At 46.2% G+C, this 22,796-nt stretch overlaps 1 protein-coding gene across 1 annotated transcript; it reads left to right on the top strand.

Moving 5' to 3' along the window:
- Positions 1-602: 602 nt before the first annotated feature.
- LOC308410883 (uncharacterized protein) lies at positions 603-21,371 on the top strand. The gene is made up of 4 exons (XM_080904542.1): positions 603-763; positions 6,827-6,997; positions 11,299-11,498; positions 20,902-21,371. Exons 1-4 carry the CDS (start codon positions 604-606, stop codon positions 20,938-20,940), a joined length of 570 nt encoding a protein of 189 aa, XP_080760668.1. The 5' UTR covers position 603; the 3' UTR covers positions 20,941-21,371.
- Positions 21,372-22,796: the final 1,425 nt, after the last annotated feature.

Consider the following 22,796-nt stretch of genomic DNA (forward strand, 5'->3'; position numbering starts at 1 on the left):
AACGCTGAAGTGGTATCCCCTCTGTGTTAACACGTAGCAGCCGAGCTGCACAGTGCCAAGGCGACAGCGTAAGCTTGAACGCAGAAGCCGTGTCCCTGCTGTGTTTCCACACTGTAGCCGAGCTACTCGCTAGCCGGCAGCTGCACAGCATGGTCCGACCAGCGCATAAGCCTGCTTTGTTTTCGAGGCGATATGCCGGGGAAGGGGGACCAACCAAGGGGAAGCAAGGGCCAGCTAGGGGGAACCAAGCAAAGGGATACCAGGGGAATACCGGGGCTACCAGGGGACCTAAAAGGGAGAAATACATCGCCCACGGAGGATGCCGAAGCATGCTCCAGTAGACGCAATATTTCCAAGTATGGAAGCGAGAGGCAGATAGACGATGTGAGAATAAAGAAAAGAAACAAGAAAAGAAAAAAGAAAAGGCAGAAGTATCAACCCCCCCACCATATGCACCACTCCCTGGAACAGCATCAATACTGAAGCCAACCCCCACTTCCGCTGCTGCACAGCCAACCCCTACTCCCGCTGCTGCGACCCCCCCTTAAACTATCCTGTGATCTGTTTCGACCTCAATTTGGTCTTTATGCAGAGGCACAAAACATGTTAGATAAAATGGCACTAGGTGAAAATCCACAGGAAAAAATAGGAAAAGATCGCTACGGACGAGATATGGGAGGTGATGTCGATCCACCTGGTCCTCCCGGCATTTTTCCCATGATAGCAGTACCAAACCTCAGATACGGCCAACCCACAGGGGAAGGTAAAGAAGGTGGAGAGGCACAACGTGATAATAACCCAAATATATTCGTGTTCCGGCCGAGGTAACAAAAAGATAGGCAAAATTGGTGAAGTGAAACAAAAAGAAAATGAAACAGCGTCCGATTTTTTAGATCGCCTGCGTCCGGTTTTTAGGCAACATTCAGGAATGGATTATAATGAAGGTCCTGGCGGTTCTTACCAACAGCAGCTAAAAAATGCATTCCTGAATGGCCTGCTACCCGCAGTGAAATCCCACTTTGGAAAACACTGGGTCACAATGAATACGGGATCACTAGCCGACGCACTGCAACATGCCGAGCACGCTCTCCCTGTAATATATATAAAAAAAACTGCAAGCATAGGTACTTTCACATTAGATCCAGAAACAGTTTATCGCATTCTCAGGAGGATTTAGAAGGTAACAGACAGGGACAGAGGAGAGGAAATAGAGGCAGAGGAAGAGGAGGACTTAGAGGAAAGGGCCAGAGATATGTAGGACAGACAGACTTACGTGAAAGAAGTGAAAAAAGAGATAATACGTGCTGGAATTGTGGCAAGGAAGGGCATTTCGCCAGAGATTGCAGACATAAAACAGACAAACGGCAATATTTAAATGAATGACTAAATGAGAAAAAGCCAAATGAAAATGACAAAAGTGACGCAGAAGTATTTAATGTCTATCAATTAGTGTCTGAAGTAAAAGGCAAACCTACGCTGACAGTATATGTTAATGGCAAACCAGTGCAGATGTTATGTGAAACAGGAGTATGTAAAACCATTTTGAACAGAAAACCACAGGAAGTACAATTCTCAGAAGATACTTTAATAGTAAAATCAGCATCAGGTCACACTACAGTGCAGTGACTGACAAAACCCTTATTAAGTGAAAACCAGAGATCAAAGTAGTTTAAAGTAGTTTAAAAAGGTTGGAAACAGACCCCAACGAATAGATATAAATATAAGAAGTACAAAAATAAAATAAACAAAGACAAAATTACATTAGAACTTATTTTTAACGTATTGAAACTAATAATAGGAAGGATAACAACCTGTAAACTTATATTAACAATGAAACATAGTTGGCATGACGATCATGCCCAGAATGTATAAAATGAATAAAAGGAAATAATTCACACGAAAACCTATTAGATAAAATAGAGAGATGCATAAGGTACATTAAGGCTGTGTCATTGTTCAGCCAAGGAAAGTGTGTGAAAGGGTAAATGTCTCCAGCTTGGGAAAGGGTGAAACTGCAGATCACCCGAAGCCCTTGATGGATACAAAATAAAATATATAATAATAAATTACTTGGTTCGACATGCAACAGAGAGAATGAATGTGACCGAAGGTTGGATCTGAGATGAGACAAACAGAAGACCAGTCTAAAAAGTAAGCACAAACCTGTTCAGAGAAAAAAACAAATTTGTACAGATTGGATGAATTCTAAATTATCTGTTTGCTGAGTAAGATGATCCTAACTATTAAATTGGCTCAGTGGTAGTATAGTGATATACACTAATAAAATATTGTAATATACTATTGTTATTATATAGAAAGAAAAAGATGATAATATTAATAATGATATAATATTAATAAGAAGAAGCAACCTAGTCAGTTATGATGTGAGGTGGACGATTGTTATGAAGTAGTCTGCATCAAGCTTAAGGTTTGCTCAAACTCAGTATAATGACATATGAGATGAAGAAAATAAAGAAATTATCTAAATTAATTAAGTGCATAGAGGCACTTGAACTGTTTGAAAACCTGTCATTTATCCTAGGTAAAATATTACTGAGATATAGAGCACACCTATAATAACAACTAATAAGCCAAACCCTGTAGACAACAGCTAAAGTTACAGGATTGAGAAGCTGAATTAAATATGTGGACACCGCTAAGTTGATGAGCATGTTACACATTTTCTTTTATTTTTATTTATTTGTTTTTAGAACAGAAGCTGCATAAAAGCCAACACATGCAGCTGTCTGTGAGCTCAGTTTTTCCCTCACACTTCTGCTCTGTTTCAGTAGCAGCATTTTTCTTTTTGTGTCCTGACTCATGTATGTTTTCTGTTTTGTTTGATTATTTTATTTTGTTGATTTGGAAACAAATTTGTGACCATACTTGTGGATCACAGTGACACATAGTGATTAGGCATATGATTTACAAATGCCCAGTTTTAGAACTGTGAGCAATTCAAAGTTTAAATATACATATACATATATATATATATATATATATATATATATATATATATATATATATATATATATATATATATATACACATATACATATATATATATACACATATATATATATATATATATATATATATATATATACATATATACATATACATATATATATATATATATATATATATATATACATGTACATATACATACATATACATATACACACATACATACATATATATATACATATACATACATACATATATATATATATATATATATATATATACACATATACATATATATTAGGGGTGCAACGATACACAAAATTCACGGTTCGGTTCGGTTCGATACTTTGGTGTCACGGTTCGATATTTTTTCGATACAAAAAAAATGTTCATGCCTTTTTAATTTGTCATTTATTAAAATTATAAATATATATTTTAACTCAAAAGTACAGTTTTTAAATTTAACCCTAACCCTTGTGCGTGTTTTTTTATTTTGACAGCGAATGCGCACCTGCGGACCACTTATGTGCAGCCCTGGTTATTTAGCTCGTCATATTGCAGCCACAGAAATTCTTTTGTCCATGAAACCATAAAGCTGCACTTTCTTTTTGCCTTATAGTCTGATTTGTCATAACTTCTCCGTTTTGTGGTAAGCTTTTTTTTGGCTGTCACTTCTTCACCCTGACCTGTCTTATTTGGCTCAGCAGAACTAAAATATATATCTGTCTGTGAAGGTCATCGTAGTCAAATATATATCCTGCTGCTTTTACACACGCACTCACATAAGCTCAGCGATTCTCTGCGCGATCAACCTCTCACATGTTTAAGCTTGCTGCGGGAGATTTCACTTGTCATGTTTGCATAGTAAGCTACCAATTAATAAGACGATGTCAGAGGAACTGGTGCACAAATTATCATCACTCACAGATCAGTGCTGTCATTGCAAAGTGAAAGCAAAAAAACAAGCGCAAATTCAAACGCGATTTCAATATGTCACATATTGACAGTGGCTCACCGATGCCAATGACATAATTACCCAGCTACATTTCTGAAAGAATGCAAAAGCATTGACATATATTTTTCCTTCCTACAATAGCCCGACGGGCAAGGCAGAGATAGATTTTGGTAGCCCGACTGAAAAGATCGCTAGCCCCGGGACGTCGGGCTAGCGATATTGCGAGCCCTGTATCTGATTGAGGAATCACTCATCTTTGGAAAAGAGAGTTTATTACAGAGAAATGTCTCTTTCCAAAATAAAAGCTATACTATCCGCTTCTTCTGGGCTATATTCTCAGCAGCATATTAAACATATAAGGAGAATCATGTGCTAACAGCTGTCTAAATGACTCGGCTAAAGTTAGTAGCATGCTTGCTTGTTTTTTTTCTGCTTCCACTTGTCTTTGCACTAGGATGATGTCGGCGTAAATGTGCAGTCATATTCGTTGTGTTCCCACTAGTGCTTTCAGGTTAATCTCGTTGAAATGACCTTAACGCCACAACACGGCAAATCTCCGTTAACGAGCTACCGCCGATCGCCCCGTGCATGGGGCTAGACGGCCAACACATTAACGAGCTAACTGCGCTAACACACTAGTTCCCACCCATGTAATTGAGCATTGCATGGCACATCCAACATACTGTTTTACTTTAGTGCATGACTCGCTTACCTTCAGGGTCATACGTCACATGAAAACCAAAATAATTCCAAACGCCAGATCTGAATGAGGGTGGGGGAGGTCCATGTTGCAAGGAGAGCTTAACTTCTGTCTCGCTAGCTTGCCCTGCGCTCTTCCTTCTGACGATGCTGTCTGTGTTGAGCGCTCAGTGAATCTGCGTTCGACTACTCCGCCTAGGCTGCACTGTCGAGCCTAGGCGGAGTAGTCGAACGCAGATTCACTGAGCGCTCAACACAGACAGCATCGTCAGAAGGAAAGTTGATAAAATAAATTAAAAATTTTGTATTGTTCGATACATATGTGTACCGAACCGAAAGCACCATATCGAACGGTTCAATATCGATACGAATATCGTTGCACCCCTAATATATATATATATATATTGTTACGAACTTGTATGTCCATGTGTTTGTTTGTGCAGGTGTTGTGTTTTTTTCTATGTTAATTTAGCTGTGCCAGGGCCCTGTTCCGATTGGTGCGTGGATATACTGCCCCGGCGTGATTGGATCCAGCTGGAGGACCCGCCCATTAAAAGGAGGCTGGAGTGCTACAGCGGGAGAGGTCCTCGCGTTTCCCCTCATCACCCAGCAGTAGTCCTGTGGTAGCCGCTGGCTGCAGTATACGCTTGAAAGTTGTGGAAGTGGAGTGGGTAGGGGTGAGCTGCCGTTTCTTTTGATCACCCGTTTTCTCCTGTTTTGAGTTAGTTAAGGAGGTCAGACTCTGTCTTTATTTTTGACTTTGTTTTGGTAAGGTCAGGGGTGCGGGATTTGTGTAGGTTTGTTTTGTTTATTGTTTTGGCCTTGGCTCACCCTGAAGTGTTGACACTCCCGTTTTGGTTCTCTTTATTCACATTGTACATAAATCACCTCACATCTAACGGATTTGTTTCGTGTGACTGCTTGGGTCTTGGGGGGGAAGCGAGTGCCTCGCTCATGTTATGGCCTGGCCCTAGACAGGTCGTAACATGAATTGGGGGCTCGTCCTCTGCCTTTTTCTGTGGGTTTTCGCGTGTGTTTGGTCTGTTGGCGGTTTTCTTGGGTGTGGGGGTGGTAGGTGTGTGGAACTATGGAGTTTTCTTTGGATGATTTTGTTACTTCGCCTTCATGGGATAAAATAGTGAAGTGCAGGAAAGCGGATTTGCTTATTATTGCTAGTTGTTATGATATTCAAGTGTCCTATGGTGCCCGCAAAGTGGAGGTTAGGGACGCTTTGTGTGCAGAGCTGGTGGAGCGAGGCATCCTTCCTGCCCCGAAGGCAGCTGTAGAGCAGCCTGATGGCGGGGGTTTGAAGGTGGCTCCGGAGGCTGAGCCGGGGCCGGATGCCAAAGGGCCTGTTAACGTGCTACCAGCCGAGGCGGACTCTGATGCAGCCGAGGCGGGCTCTGATGCAGCCGAGGCGGACTCTGATGCTGCTGGGGCAAATATTGAAGCAGCTGGGTCTGGTACGGCCGGGGAACCCCTGGCGGGGCGGTCTACGGAAGATCTCCGTTTGACCCTCCGTATAAGGGAGGTGGAAACCCGTGCTAAAGAGCTTGAGGTACAAGCAATGCACCTCCGTGTCAGAGCTTTGGAGCTGGAGCGAAAGCCCTCCACATCTGCCTCTAGTCATCCTAGTACGTCCACCGCTGTCCCAACAGGTTTTGACATCACTAGGCACGTTAAACTGGTTCCTCCGTTTCGTGAGGCCGAAGTGGATTCCTATTTTAACGCTTTTGAGCGTATAGCGGCCGCGTTAAGCTGGCCGAAGGAATTTTGGCCGCTGCTGTTGCAATGCAAACTGGTTGGCAAAGCCCAGGAGGTGTGTACCAGTTTGTCAATTGAAGATAGCCTGGATTATGACATCATGAAGAAGACTGTGTTGCAGGCATATGAGCTCGTCCCAGAAGCCTACCGTCAAAGATTTAGGAAGTGTGAAAAAACCGCCAATCAGACATTTGTGGAGTTTGGGTCATGGTCTGGTTGGGCACCTGCAGGTCTCAGACAGCGGCTCATCCTCCTTTAGGCGGAGTCCGGTTGCCCCTCCCTGGCTGACCACCTGTGAGCAATCGTGCCAGCGGTATATCAGACCTGCGCTCTCAACCATTCATCGTCTGAGTATCTGCTATCCCCATGTTAGTTCAGTGGAGCATCATAAACCTTGTCCTGACGCCGTGTGATGACTCACCTGTTTTTTCTTGTCCTCAGAGATAGCACCCGGAGTGGAGATCTCGTTCCCCTCGCTCCCGTCCTCCTGGACCTGGGCCGCCTGCTGCTTACACAACGTGGCCTGCCGGCCCACCGCTCACCTGCCTGCCTCCCCACGCCTCGACCGCTTCCGGGCTTTCCGCTCCACCTGTCCCCTCCATCTGAAACCAAGTAAGGCAATTCAATTCAACTGTGGAGGATTGTTGGTTGTCTGCTGGATCGCCTCTGATCGTGATCTCCTCTTATTCCAGTGCCCCCGGTCCCTACCTAGTCCTGTTTCTACCTCCCCGCTGCCCCCGCTGTTCAGCCGTCTCCTAGAGGTGTTTAGGTCGCCCTCATTATTCACCGACGAATCCTACGCACCACTAGTGTGGTGGCGTCGCTTTGTTTTTTACCTTTGTTTACCTGTGGGCGGAAATAAATCATTTGTTCTCTGTCACCTCGCTTCCGGGTTGGTTTCTGCACCTGTGTCCATCCCTGTTCCCTCGTGCCGCTGGGCCGTGACAGTTTGCCCGTGAAAAGAGTCGCTTGTTTGAACGATAGTTGCAGGCCAGTAAAGTAAAGGATCTCGAGGGGCTGAAAGAGCTTCTTTTGTTAGAGGAATTCAAAAAATGTTTGCCCGACCAAGTAGTCATTTATCTGAATGAGCAAAAGGTGACCTCACTTGCTAAAGCGGCAGTGATGGCTGATGAGTTTACTCTCACCCACAAAACTATATTTTCGGCCGCTGTCTCACAGAATATCAGGGTGGGACAGGAAAGGAAAATAAAGTCCCCAAAGATAGGACTGAAAGATAGACAGGAGGATGGTGTTAATCGCGACTGTTTTTATTGTCGCGAACCCGGACATCTGATCGCTGGCTGTCCTGCACTCCGGAGGAAAGAGCAGCGCAAAGGCTCTAAAAATCCAGCAGGCGTAGGTCTCATCAAAGTTGTCCCTTTGCCTAAATCGCATTCCACTCTCACCCGTGATTTGCACCATGCGGATGTGGAAATAGAGCCACGTTTTGAACCATTTATCACGAAAGGCTTTGTTTCTGTGACGGGAGAAGAGAGGGATAAAGTGCCTGTTACTATTCTTCGGGACACAGGTGCGCATCAGTCGTTTATGTTGGATAGTGTACTGCCATTGTCAGATAAAACTGCTTGTGATTCAGATGTGTTGGTTTGGGGAATTAAGATGAGCGTTCTTCGGGCGCCGTTACACAAGGTGCATTTGCATTCGCCCGTGAAACCGGGGCATGTTAAAGTTGCGGTGAGTTCCCAGTTGCCTATTAAAGGGGTTTCATTTATTCTGGGAAATGACTTGGCTGGTGGAACAGTTTTTCCACCGCCTGAAGTGGTGGAAATGCCTGTTCCTTCTGTTACTGATGCTGCCACCCCTTTATCAAGCGTGTTTCCTGTTTGTGCTATTACTCGTGTGCAATCGCGCAAATTTGATGATGTTGTGGATGTTGCTGACATGTTTAGGGCGACGTTAGATGAAAGAAAATTTCCCAGCTGTGAGAGTGGCAGAATAGGAAGCGGAAATGATGTAACAAAACTGATGCCAGAGCTGGATGAGAAATTGAATAGGGATGCATTGACAACCGCTCAGCAGAATGACTCATCACTGGCTCCCTGTTTTCTATCTGCAGCTAAGAGTGCAGGAAGTGAATCTCCCACTTCTTATTTTGTGCAAGATGGAGTTCTTATGAGGAGGTGGTCCCCTGACCGGTGTGGTTTGCCTGGTGCTACGCAGGTGGTGGTGCCGAAGCCACATCGAGGGCAGGTGCTTAGCTTAGCGCATGATGCCAGCATGGCTGGACATCTTGGGGTGAACAAAACTTATCATCGGGTGTTGCGCAACTTCTTTTGGCCAGGGTTGAAAGCTGATGTGGTGGCATATTGCCGTACCTGTAGCACATGTCAGATGGCGGGGAAACCTAACAGACCCATCCCACCTGCTCTGTTACATCCTATTCCAGTAATAGGTGAGCCGTTTGAAAAAGTAATATTGGATTGTGTGGGTCCCCTGCCAAAAACTAAATCCGGACACCAATACATACTTACAATAATGTGTTCAGCAACAAGGTTCCCGGAGGCAATTCCACTACGCACGCTGAAAGCAAAACCGGTGATAAAAGCACAAACTTAAGTTTTTCTCTACTTTCGGGCTTCCAAAGGTTATTCAAACAGACCAAGGAACGAATTTCACCTCAAAAGTGTTTGCACAGGTTGTGGAGGAGTTGCACATAAAACATGTAAAATCCAGTCCATACCACCCAGAAAGTCAAGGTGCTCTGGAGAGATTCCATCAAACCCTCAAAGCTATGCTGCGCAAGTTCTGCGCAGAGTCGGATAGAGAATGGGATGAGGGTCTGCCGTTATTGTTGTTTGCCGTCAGAGAAACCACTCAGGAATCCTTGGGATTCAGTCCGATGGATCTGGTGTTTGGACACGTGGTCCGCGGTTCCCTCCGCCTTCTGAAGGAGAAGTGGTTGTCAGAAACTTCTGAAACCCAGCATAATGTTCTGGATTATGTTAGCGGACTTCGGGAAAAGCTTCACCTTGCATGTCAGTTAGCTCGAGAAAATCTGTCACATACGCAGGCAAAAATGAAAGCTCGTTATGATAAAAAGGCTGTTCGTAGAAGTTTTCAGCCGGGAGAGAAAGTGTTGGTGTTGCTGCCTGTGGTAGGGTCCAGTTTATTAGCTCAGTTCGCTGGCCCATATGTGGTGGAACAGAAACTCAGTGATAGCAATTATGTGATTCAGACCCCAGACCGCCGGAGAAAGTCTAGGGTTTGTCATATTAATATGTTAAAATCGTATCACTCGAGGAGTCCTTCGGGTGCGCCGTCTCCAGTGTGCGCCGCTAGTGTTGTTTCTCCTTATGAACCCTCTGATGACGGGCTACTCCAGAAAAGTGAAGCGCTGGGTAGCGGCCGATTGAAAAATTCGGAGATCTTAAATGATTTAGACACATATTTAGCCCACCTATCTGAACCCACTCGGGCTGACATCACTGATCTGATAGAGAACAATTTATCACTTTTTTCTGATCACCCTCGTCAAACTGCTGTCCTGTGCCACGACATTGACGTGGAAGGACATAAACCGATTAAGCAGCATGCTTACCGAGTGAACCCAGTGAAAAGAGCGATAATGCAGAAGGAAGTTGACTATCTCTTAGAACACGGTTTAGCCTTTCCGAGCGCCAGCGCATGGAGTTCACCGTGTGTGCTAGTACCAAAACCTGACAACACTCTTTGGTTTTGTAATGATTACAGGAAAGTTAACGCTGTTACCAAACCTGATTCATTTCCTCTTCCTAGAATGGAGGATTGTATTGATAGAGTGGGATCGGCATCTTTTGTAACCAAACTTGATCTGTTAAAAGGTTACTGGCAAGTACCTTTAACTCCCAGAGCCTCTGAAATATCTGCTTTTGTCACGCTAGATCATTTTCTCCAGTACACGGTTATGCCGTTTGGGTTGCGTAATGCACCCGCTACTTTCCAGCGCCTTATGGCCAAAGTACTGGCAGGCGTGAATAACTGCGATGCCTACTTGGATGATGTTGTCATTTACTCATCCACCTGGTCTGACCACTTACAAACACTCTCTCTCGTTTTCAGCCGTTTTCAGAAAGCCTCGCTTACGCTAAACCTAGCCAAATGTGAATTTGGCAGAGCCACCATCACATATCTGGGAAAACAGGTGGGTCAGGGACAGATACTGCCGGTGACCGCGAAAATACAGGCGATCGTTGAGTTTCCAGTCCCACAAACTAGAAGGGCGCTGCGCCGATTTCTAGGAATGTGTGGTTATTACAGAGGTTTTTGTAAGAACTTTGCCACTGTTGTCGTTCCTCTCACCGATTTGATCAGTCCGGTGAAGCCTTTTGTGTGGACGCCTGTTTGTCAGACTGCTTTCGAGTCTGCGAAAGCATTACTGTGCAGTTCCCCTGTTCTTACGGCACCAAATTTCATGTCCCCTTTCAAGCTCGAGGTTGACGCTAGTGCGGCTGGTGCAGGAGCTGTCCTTATGCAGGAGGACCATTGCGGCGTGGATCGCCCAATTTGTTACTTCTCAAAAAAATTCAACAAACATCAGATGAACTACAGTACTATTGAAAAAGAAGCCCTTGCCTTGTTGTTAGCCCTACAGCATTTCGAGGTGTATATCGGATCCAGCTCTATCCCTGTTCAAGTGTTCACTGACCATAACCCATTGGTATTTCTCTCCCAGATGCAAAACTCAAATCAGAGACTTATGTGTTGGTCCCTTCTTTTGCAAGGCTTCAACCTGCAGATCAAGCATAAGAAGGGGCCGGAAAATGTCATCGCGGACGCCCTGTCGAGAGCGATTTTGTAGTTCAGGAATTAAACAATAGGAGGATTGTTTAATTCTTATGGAAGGGAGTGTTACGAACTTGTATGTCCATGTGTTTGTTTGTGCAGGTGTTGTGTTTTTTTCTATGTTAATTTAGCTGTGCCAGGGCCCTGTTCCGATTGGTGCGTGGATATACTGCCCCGGCGTGATTGGATCCAGCTGGAGGACCCGCCCATTAAAAGGAGGCTGGAGTGCTACAGCGGGAGAGGTCCTTTCCCCTCATCACCCAGCAGTAGTCCTGTGGTAGCCGCTGGCTGCAGTATACGCTTGAAAGTTGTGGAAGTGGAGTGGGTAGGGGTGAGCTGCCGTTTCTTTTGATCACCCGTTTTCTCCTGTAATGTCATCGATTCATGTAATGTCTCTGTAACTAAAAACGCTGGGTCAGGGGACCCAGGACCATGACATGCACAACAAGCTTTGCCAGTCCAGATTATCAATATTCAGGAATAGGAACAGAAAGGCAATTTAATGACTAAATAACCACTGAAATGACCACTAGAATGATCAAAATGTATATTTCACTGTGTGTGCTTCTGTGTGCATCCTGATTAGCAGCAGGATGTACTAACCACAGTAGAGGGTGTTACGGCCCTAGCAGAGCCTCTCTCTCTCCTGAGGGTGCCTGTGTGGGCGTGTCCCACTACCTCCTGCCTGAGGTGCCACCTTTCCCTCCTGTACAGCTGACTCCCATCAGCAATTAAAGGTATTTAAGCCCAGAGCAGGGTGAGCTCTGCGCCAGAGTGCCATTTTGTGTGGGTACAGCTAGTGAGCTGAGTGTTTGTGGTGGTTTCCAGCTAGTGAGCTGTGTATTGTGGTTTCCAGCTAGTGAGCTGTGTATTGTGATTTCCAGCTAGTGAGCTGCACTTTCCTTTTGACTTTTTGCTTTATTTGACCAACGCCTGAGTTTTGTTTCTTTTATGGTGATAGCGGCTTGTCCGTCTCTTTTAGTTGAATTACTTCAATAAAACTGTTTTATTTAACTGTTTCGCCTCCTTGATTCCTTTTTCTGACCCGGTCACTTTTGTTACTTCCTCCTCATCGCCTAGACCCCCCCAGGGGAACGTAACAAGTGGGGGCTCGTCCGGGATTTGAACCCGGGACCTCTCGCACCCCAAGCGAGAATCATACGCCTAGACCAAATTTTTTTGTAGGCACACTTTCTACACCTGGTGCACGGGGCTGCTGTTCCAATCCTGGAGGTGCGCCTTTTGCTCCTTCTCATTTTGTTGGTGGGATATGGGTCACACTCTGGTTCAAACTGCTGTATCTTGAGATAAATGGGAGAACTGGCTGAGAATCGAGGACAAGGCCGTCTTGCAATTGTTGAGGTCACCAGCATGTGCCCCAGCTCCTCCAGGATCACTCTTCATTTACAGATTGTAGAGGATGCCCCAACATTAGTGATGTTGATTCCTACAAAGGCATTGTATCCCAAGACATCCAGGAAATTGGAGAAAAAAAAACAAGCTGCCATCAGTTACTTTTCCTTCAACAACTTGAGGTGCCAACATCCTCTCTAAGTTATTCAAACTGTATTTGTGCCCACGGTGTCATGGTCCTGGGTCGTGCGACCCAGTGTTTTGTGTTTAGCCTATTTTGATGTTTATTGTTTGTTTAGGAGAGGAGCTGAACAGGCTCTGCCGCATTATGGATGGCATCATCGGATGCACGGATCCAAGAGTGGTTTCCACGGGATTGGCGGCCGTGGACGCCATTTTGTTGCGGGAGCCACGGTTGCGACAGCTCCCCCGCCTCATCGAGGCGTTTGACTCCCTGGGCCCCCTTAAGGAGGAGCTTCGTGCCCGTGCGCTGGCCCAGAGGTCCTGAATGCTGCCTCAGCACCCACACCTCCACCCCGTAAACGGGTGTCGTCGCCGCTGCCTCATGAGCCAGAGGCTGTGGGAGGTGGAACGCTGAGGCCCACTTCCACTCAACCATCGCCTCACCGTGGATCAGCTTCCTCGTTTCCGCCACAGTCAAGCTGCACTGACCAGCACACGGAGGCGATGGAGGCCATAGATTTTGGGGACGATGAGCATCAGCAGGTGTTACGGGCTTATCGGGAGGAGGAGCTCCGTTGGAAGCCTTGGCTCATTCCCGAGGAGGAGCTCCCACCTGTCGCCCTGCTTCGGGCCGGCCGCTCGCCTTCACCCCCTCGCGAGGACTTCTCGTCTCCGGCCGCTTTTCTGGCGAGGATGTGGGCAGGGGAAGAGGACCCAATCCCGACAGTTAACGCTGCTGCGCTCGCGGCCGCTCCCAGGAGGAAGCGGCGTCGGCGTCGCTCTACACAGCACTCAGAGGTCAGTGATAATGTTCTGCTGCCACTGAAACGCCCTGGATGTAATGAGGGCGAGCGGCTTGGAAAGACAATTAAGGTCTCGGAGATGGAGACTCAATTTACCTGTAATGTTAACTCCGTCACCCCCCCATGCACCTCATCGCGGTCTGTTTTCTCGGGGGCCAGTGAAGAAGCTGCCTTTTCCATGCCTCTGACTGCTAATGTCGAGGGTGTTAATCTTGTGCCCACGTTGTGTTTTGACAAAAAAGCTAAAATTTCTGATGTTGGGCACGCTATTCTTGGGGAAGACACACTGCCAGCACCAAACTGTGAAACCGACACTGCCAAACCGGCCATAGACTGTCCAGTCCTGGGAATTAAACCAAGTGATGTACTGTTAAACCCTGGCATTATGTATGAGCAGGCTGAGGGGGGCATTAGTGAAACAGAATGTGCTAATGATTCTGCACACCCAGAACATCCATCTTCCGCTGAGAGGGCTTCTTTTAAGACCGCTACGGCATCTGGGGCCTTATTTAAGACCGTGTCTCAGCCCCTGCTGTCCGTTAACTACAAATTAAGTGAGAAAGCTTCTGATCTGACCAGTAGTAAGACTGTATTGCCTTTGGCTAGCACCCCCCTTTCCGAGTCTGTTTTCCTTGTTCCCAAGTCAAATAACAAATGTTCTGTTTGTATAACTAGGCCAGCGAGAGAAGAAATGTCCAGTGTTGCTCATGAAAATGTCTGTTATGATCCTGTGCTGATCGGTCCCCATGTTGCTCACCCTGCTGATGGTTTGACCAGAGTGAGTGCTTTGGAGCCCGACATCAGCGACTGCTTTTCTACACCAGTCCATCGGCACGGGACGATTATTATGGGTCTGCCAGGGTTCCCTATGTCCGTGGATGACATTGCAACTTCCGCTAATACAAAACTGAAGGACTGTTTAAGTTATGCTCCCGCTTTATCCAATGACAAGGCTGAATTTTGTGTTTCCAAGACTGTCGGGGGCGAGCGCCATGCTAGTCATTACAAACCAGCTAGCCCTTTAACTGCACCCCTGGGCCAGGACCTTTTGACGGCAGTTAATGAACTGGCCGATCTAAAGACGATTCAGCCGGATTGCTCAGAGCCAGTCCACTATGTTTTCTGTGCAAAGTCAAGTCCATGCGCATTCCACTCACTAGCCTTCTACAGCCAATTAGTGTGTGTGGCTGAACCCCTCCTTAACTCAGTCTCGCCAACGGGGGGCTTAGATCCCAATAAGCGTAGTTATTTCCCATGTGACTGCCAAATTATTGTGTTAAAATCATCTGCACATAATCCTGGTTGTTTTATGTGGGTTCATGACTCAAGTCTTGGCCTTAAGAATCATTTTTCCTGGGACAATATAACCATCACTTATGTCACTGAGCCAACTTATTTCAGGTCTGAAATGTTGTTTGAATCGTGCTCCAAGACAGAAGGTGTGTTTAGCTCCCCAAGAAGGGCAACTAAGGACAAGCTGGACTGTGTCAAGGACTTAGAGACTTTAAGGTTTTTGTCTGTCGTTGCTCCTCTGCTTACACCTGCCAAAGTCAATGTCCGGAACTTTGTGCTCACTCCCAGGGTGGCTGTGGCGTTCCCTGACCTCTCACCTGCGTCTGATCTCCAGGTAGAGGCAGTGGTCACCCAGCCAGCACCTGAGCTAGTTCCCACCACCAGGGTCAGGGCAGCCGTAGGTCAGCCATATCCTGCACCTGCATCTACACCTCAGGTGGGAATGGTTGCCGTCCGGTTTGTTCCTACACCCAGGTTTGTTCCCAAGGTTATGCCAGTCAGCACACAGCTGAGCTCCACACCCAGCCTAGGCACTCGGGTGGGAGCGGTTGTCGCTCTGCAGGCGCCTGCTGCTGGATGCCCGGGTGCGCCTATCCGGCACCCTGCAGCATCCACGCCACTTCATGCCATGTCAGCTGGAGGGCCCGAGGAGCCCGTCCGGCCTCATGCCACGTCAGCTGGAGGGCCCGAGGAGCCCGTCCGGCCTCATGCCACGTCAACTGGAGGGCACGAGGAGCCCGTCCAGCAGCCTTCCTCGTCTGCTGGTGGTTCAGGAGAACCACTCCGGCCTCATTCCACGTCAGCTGGAGGGCCCGAGGAGCCCGTCCGGCCTCATGCCACGTCAGCTGGAGGGCCCGAGGAGCCCATCCAGCCACCATCTGCTTCTGCTCCGCCTGGTCCAGCCTCGGCTTCTGCTTCTGCTTCGCCTGGTCCGGCTTCAGCCTGTGCTTCGCCTGGTCCAGCTTCGGCCTCAGCCCCTGCTTCGCCGTCGCCTGGTCCAGCCTCTGCCTCAGCTCCTGCTTCGCCGTCGCCTGGTCCAGCCTCAGCTCCTGCTTCGCCCTCCCCTGGTCCAGCCTCAGCCTCGGCTCCTGCTTCGCCGTTGCCTGGTCCAGCCTCAGCCTCGGCTCCTGCTTCGCCGTCGCCTGTCCCCGCTTCTGCCTCCGCTCCTGCTTCGCCGTCGCCTGGTCCAGCTTCTGTCTCGGCTTCGCCCTCACCTGGTCTAGCTTCAGCCTCTGCTTCTGTGTCGGCCTCGCCTGGTGCTGCAGCTGTGTTGCCGCCGCCCAAGCCACGTTCTGCCCCTCGGAATCGCCGGCCACTTTCTGGGCCGTCAGCTGGACATCATTGCCATCGGGGGCGGCCTCCTGAACTGCACCGCCACTGCCTCCCGCATGGACGGCCTCCTGATGGGAGATGGCGTGGCCTGTTGAGTTGCCAACCTCCGGGTCGGCCGCCTGTACTGCTAAACCGTGACCTGTGGTGCCCTCGACCACCGGGTCGGCCCCCTGAACTCCTGAACTGTGGGCTGTTGTGTTGCCGCCCTCCAGGCCGACCCCCTGAACTATGTTTGGACTATTGTCAGGTTCTCCAGTGTTTTCTGTCGGCTGTTTTTTGTTTCCTGTTCTGGGCCCTCCGTCCTGGTCCCCCGCCGCCCGCCCGGGCTCGGTGGTCTGTTTTTTTGTTTGGGGCTGTCTGGAGCCAGCCCTTGGAGGGGGGGTGGTGTCATGGTCCTGGGTCGTGCGACCCAGTGTTTTGTGTTTAGCCTATTTTGATGTTTATTGTTTGTTTAGGTTCGTTAAGTTATTCCAGCTCATTTGTAATTATATGACCCTTGTATTAAGCCTCCCTTGCCCTTCATGTGTTTATGTCTGTGTGTCTTGTGTTGTCAAGTTCATGCTGTCGCTTCTGTCATCTTCCCCTGTACTCCGTCTCCCTGGTTCGTGCGTCTACCTGTCATGAGTCATGTCTGCGTGGTTATGTTTAGTTCATGTCATGTCTAATCTCCATGTTTCCTGTTTTACTTTGAAAGTCTGTATTCAATGTCAGTGTATTTAGTTTCACCTCTCCTGTCCTGTCGTTAGGTTCATGTGTGTCAGCTGTCCTCCCATGTGTGGCCACTTCCCCTGATCATCCTTCATGTGTATTTAGTCTCGGTGTTTCATGCAGTCTGTGTCGCGTCGTCTGTGTTCCCACCCTCCGTGTTTCCATGCCCGGTCTGTTGTATTCTAAGTCATAGCCTTACCATAGTTTATTCCCAGTTTAGGTTTCTGTTTAGTTATTGCTCTTGTGCTGCCCTTATTCTTGTTTGCTTCTTTTGTATTCATCAGCCACAATAAAAGGCTCGCTTTTGGTTTAAGTTCACTCCCGTATCACTTGTGTCTGCACCTGAGTCTTCCACGCACTCTCCACACGGTCTGCCACAGCGGACTGTGACACACTGTAGTCCAGGATTGCTTCTTGCTTCCAGGCTTCCTCTATTCCCCATCACTGAGTGCTAGTTCCCTGCGTGTTGTGTCAAAAAAAGAACATTCCTCCGTTGCTTTGGCATGTGGGATATCGCCGTGGTAGTTTTGGTGAAGCCAAGGACAGACAACAAAATCTTCCTCTGTTGCAACTGGAGGAGCTGGGGAGGGAGCTCTGGGTTGTGTCCCCTGTGCCAGTTTTCATCTGAGGAGTTCCTCTGCCCAGATGACCAAAGTAAAGATGTTGTCCTTGGGGCTCCTCTGTCAGTTGGAGTCTGAAGCCCTTGCCCTTTTTTACTTCCTGAGAACTCTCAGTGTTGTCATCCAACATGCTATGTATTGCTTTATTCTGGTGTAGGCTCACATCTCTACTTTATTTATAATCCTCCAATCCTCACACCTTTGCCTCTTCTGCAGGTTTGTAAGGGTGCACAGCAGCTAAAAGGTCTCCTTTGTTATAAAAAAGTCAAAAGTAGATCTCAGGCTGCTAATGCAGGAAACTGCATACAGGGTGAGCCCTGGTTTGATACAAGTGGGCACTGGATTGTAGAGCGGTCTCTCTTCAGTAGTGGGACCTACATGGTTTTCCTTTCATGAGGGATCCACTCAATCGCTGGCTCCTTGGTCTCAGAAAATGCTCCTACATTCTTATCCATCAGCTGCTCGGCCATCAGGGCGATCGTGGCTCAAGAGTTGGGAGTTTGCCTTGTAATCGGAAGGTTGCCGGTTCGAGCCCTGGCTCGGACAGTCTCGGTTGTTGTGTCCTTGGGCAAGACACTTCACCTACTGGTGTTGGCCAGAAGGGCCGATGGCGCGATATGGCGGTCTCGCTTCTGTCAGTCTGCCCCAGGCTACAACTGTAGCTTGCCTCCACTAGTATGTGAATGGGTGGATGACTGGGTGTGTAAAGCGCTTTGGGGTCCCTAGGCGGGACTATTCCAATAAGAAAGGTGATACCTAAGCCCTGCGTGAAACAATAACCAAACAAAAGACAAGTGCAATCCTTAACTCCCTAATTTGATAACCGAGGGAAAAAGTGCAGAAAACGATAAGGCAGTTTCCCCCCTTTTGCTTCAGTGCTTATTTAAAAGAAGAAAAGAGTATCTATAGCACTATATACTAAATGTAAAAGTTCTCTGAAGGCTCACACGAAAATTTGTCAGTGAGGGTTTGGAGGCCAAGGACAAATCTGCTGCTGCTGTCAGTTGCTGCTAGGGAACAACTGCTAGAGATAGGGTATTTAAAGGGGGCACTTGATGATGGGAACCAATCAGCAGCTGCCAGCTCTCCAATCAGAAATAGGACCCGCAGAGACACTTAAAGGCACAGAACACACATATAGAACAATATCCAGACACCTTGATTCAAAATATGGCCAGGGCCGTAACACTGATGTTCACATTTCCAATAGATTTTTGTATGCATAGGTTTGTAGTCAACAACTTGGACTTGGGAGATGAGGACACACTCGCATCAGTTCCATACCACGGCCTTGGAAGATGTTATGGTTTTGACAGCACTTTGAGTCAGTTTATTTGCAATACATGTGAAATTGACTCCTTTCATTGGTTACGGGTGACACTGCTAATACCCAGAACTTTGTTTGTATTTGAAGCTTTTCTTATTTGAGATACTTGCTTGTAAGTATAAAAATACTGGCAACTGCCAGTTTTTCACCTTAGCCTCATAGCAAACAGACCTATGGTATCAATTTGAGAATCCTAGCTGACTTTTGAAGAATGCTGGAACTGACTGTACTGATTTTACCAACATGTGTTTAGTAAATATTCTTGCATCGGTTATCATTCTTCTGTATCTCTTCTGTTATTCTTGATGTCTTTACTATATATATATATATATATATATATATATATATATATATATATATATATATATATATATATATATATACAGTGGGGCAAAAAAGTATTTAGTCAACCACCGATTGTGCAAGTTCCCCCACTTAAAATGATGACAGAGGTCAGTAATTTGCACCAGAGGTACACTTCAACTGTGAGAGACAGAATGTGAAAAAAAAATCCATGAATCCACATGGTAGGATTTGTAAAGAATTTATTCGTAAATTAGGGTGGAAAATAAGTATTTGGTCACCTCAAACAAGGAAAATCTCTGGCTCTCACAGACCTGTAACGTCTTCTGTAAGAAGCTTTTCTGTCCCCCACTCGTTACCTGTATGAATGACACCTGTTTGAACTCATCATCTGTATAAAAGACACCTGTCCACAGCCTTAAACAGTCAGACTCCAAACTCCGCCATGGCCAAGACCAAAGAGCTTTCGAAGGACACCAGGAAAAGTATTGTAGACCTGTACCAGACTGGGAAGAGTGAATCTACAATAAGCAAACAGCTTGGTGTGAAAAAATCAACTGTGGGAGCAATCATCAGAAAATGGAAGACATACAAGACCACTGATAATCTCCCTCGATCTGGGGCTCCACGCAAGATCTCATCCCGTGGGGTCAAAATGATAATGAGAACGGTGAGCAAAGATCCCAGAACCACACGGGGGGACCTGGTGAATGACCTGCAGAGAGCTGGGACCAAAGTAACAAAGGTCACCATCAGTAACACACTACAACAGCAGGGAATCAAATCCCGCAGTGCCAGACGTGTTCCGCTGCTGAAGCCAGTGCATGTCCAGGCCCGTCTGAAGTTTGCCAGAGAGCACATGGATGATACAGCAGAGGATTGGGAGAATGTCATGTGGTCAGATGAAACCAAAGTAGAACTTTTTGGTATAAACTCAACTCGTTGTGTTTGGAGGAAGAAGAATACTGAGTTGCATCCCAAGAACACCATACCTACTGTGAAGCATGGGGGTGGAAACATCATGCTATGGGGCTGTTTTTCTGCCAAGGGGACAGGACGACTGATCCGTGTTAAGGACAGAATGAATGGAGCCATGTATTGTGAGATTTTGAGCCAAAACCTCCTTCCATCAGTGAGAACTTTGAAGATGAAATGAGGCTGGGTCTTCCAACATGACAATGATCCAAAACACACCGCCCGGGCAACAAAGGAGTGGCTCCGTAAGAAGCATTTGAAAGTCCTGGAGTGGCCTAGCCAGTCTCCAGACCTCAACCCCATAGAAAATCTGTGGCGGGAGTTGAAAGTCCGTGTTGCTCGGCGACAGCCCCAAAACATCACTGCTCTCGAGAAGATCTGCATGGAGGAATGGGCCAAAATACCAGCTACTGTGTGTGCAAACCTGGTAGAGACCTATAGTAAACGTTTGACCTCTGTTATTGCCAACAAAGGTTATGTTACAAAGTATTGAGTTGTATTTTTGTTATTGACCAAATACTTATTTTCCACCCTGATTTAATAATAATAATAATAATAAATTCTTTACAAATCCTACCATGTGGATTCATGGATTTTTTTTCCACATTCTGTCTCTCACAGTTGAAGTGTACCTCTGGTGCAAATTACTGACCTCTGTCATCATTTTAGGTGGGGGAACTTGCACAATCGGTGCCTGACTAAATACTTTTTTGCCCCACTGTATATTTAATTCCTGCACAACTGGCGTGAAGCACCATGATTTTGCTGTACATGTACAATGACAATAAAGGGTATTCAATTCTATTCTATCCATTCGCTTCTGCTTATCCTTTTCAGGGTCACGGGGGGCGCTGGAGCCTATCCCAGCTATCATAGGGCAAGAGGCAGGGTACACCCTCTGTGTATGGTGGGAGGAAGCCAGAGTACCCAGAGGGAACCCATGCAAACACAGGGAGAACATGCAAACTCCACACAGAAAGACCCCGGCCTGATGGTGGAATTGAACTCAGGACCTTCTTGCTGTGCGGCAACAGTGCTAACCACCGTACCACGATGCTGCCCTCTATTCTGTTCTGTTCCATTCTATTCTATTCCCACACTGTTTTCTGTGACGTGAGGATAGTGAGCTCTGCAACTATAGCATATTCTTTATGTTATCTGTACTCAGAATGGATCTTTGGATAAAATAGGAGGTTGAACGATATACTGCCGACTGCCATCTATTTTTTTTTAAATATTATAGAATATGATGCTGGACATTTAACAAAATACAAAGTTTTTCAAATAAGCTTTACCTTAAACATATGCAGCAGTGATATTAAGTAATTTAACAGTGATGGGGATAAGATAACCACCATCTAAACATTTTGTAATGCTGTTTACATCACCTGTGTTATAGCAGACCTGCAGTATGTAGTCATGTACGCGTTAGATGTGTGCCATAGTGATGGGATTTCCGTCTCTTTTTAGAGAACCGGCTCTTTCGGCTCAGCTCACTAAAAAAAGCCGGCTCTTTCAGCTTCCAACCGGCTCTTCAAGTTGTTTTGTTGTTTTAATTCATGTATTATTAACAATAATATAATTTTATATTATTGTATATAAAATATATGCACAGAAGGAATTACTAATGTAAAAAAAAAAGTGGTTTTATTTCTATATGTTTATATATAAATATATGTGGTGGCACCTAGACACAAAGCACGCATAAACTCCAAAAAGCGCGTACAAATTCCAAAGCATGTACAAAGTCCAAAACACATTTCTAGCATTAACTGAACTTTCAAAACAGAGCTACCTAGATCACTTAAATTACACAATTGAAAGCATATGTTTATTGTTTGTATATTTATACACAGGCACTCATATATATTCTAAAAAAATTTTTTAAAAAGTTCATTTACCTGTTACTACCACACACCAAATCCGGTCATTGGTACTTCCTTGCTTGTGTAGCCACTAGGTAACAAAAGCTCAACACTGCGCCTAGCATTCTGGAGCACTTCTGTTGTGTTTTGTACATGCTCCGGAGTTTGTACGTGTTTTGGAGTTCATACGTGTTTTGGAGTTCATACGTGCTTTGTCTCTAGGGGCCACCGTAAATATACTTTTATTTATTCACGCCACATAAAATGTAATAAATCATGTAATACAAAAACTAACTATTCACATTTCAACTTTTAACTATTTAAATTTTCAGCTTTTTCCTTTTAAACAAATTTGAAGTGAAACAACACAAAACACTGTAAACCACAACAAAATTAAATATAACTTAAAATATGAAAACAAAAGAAGATGTCAGGGCTCTGTGTGTGGGCAGGCGGAGAGGAGGATCCAAACGCAGGACTCAGACACAAACATGAAACTCAAAACCTCAGCTTTATTGCTGACATGAAAACCAAACGTGAAGTGACCACTGAAACCGGAGACCAGGAACACACAGGCATAATCTGAGCGTACAACGCGACACCGAGAATGGGAAAACACAGGGCTTATATACACAGGGTAGTAATGAGGGAATGGTCAACAGGAGGGAGACACAGCTGGGAGAGATCAGGGCTAACGAGACAGGGGGGAACAAAGCTGAACACACTAACCTAAGACAACGGCTTTCACAATAAAACAGGAAACACTACTAAAAGGCACGAACAGAAAATAATACATGAAACCACAATTCCTAAAACATGGATAAACAGAAACATGAAACTAATAATAAACATCATCATCACAACAAG

This window comes from Rhamphochromis sp. 'chilingali' (genome assembly GCF_963969265.1).
Source record: "Rhamphochromis sp. 'chilingali' genome assembly, chromosome: 15".
Taxonomy (NCBI): Eukaryota; Metazoa; Chordata; class Actinopteri; order Cichliformes; family Cichlidae; genus Rhamphochromis; species Rhamphochromis sp. 'chilingali'.

Bases quoted from the DNA above. Each gene is read 5' to 3' on its own strand.
- LOC308410883 (XM_080904542.1), top strand. From the start codon at position 604: ATGTTAGATAAAATGGCACTAGGTGAAAATCCACAGGAAAAAATAGGA. The intron at 6,998-11,298 runs GTAAGGCAATTC...ATGTTAATTTAG, and splicing joins TCCCCTCCATCTGAAACCAA to CTGTGCCAGGGCCCTGTTCC. The intron at 11,499-20,901 runs GTGAGCTGCCGT...TATCCTTTTCAG, and splicing joins TGGAAGTGGAGTGGGTAGGG to GGTCACGGGGGGCGCTGGAG.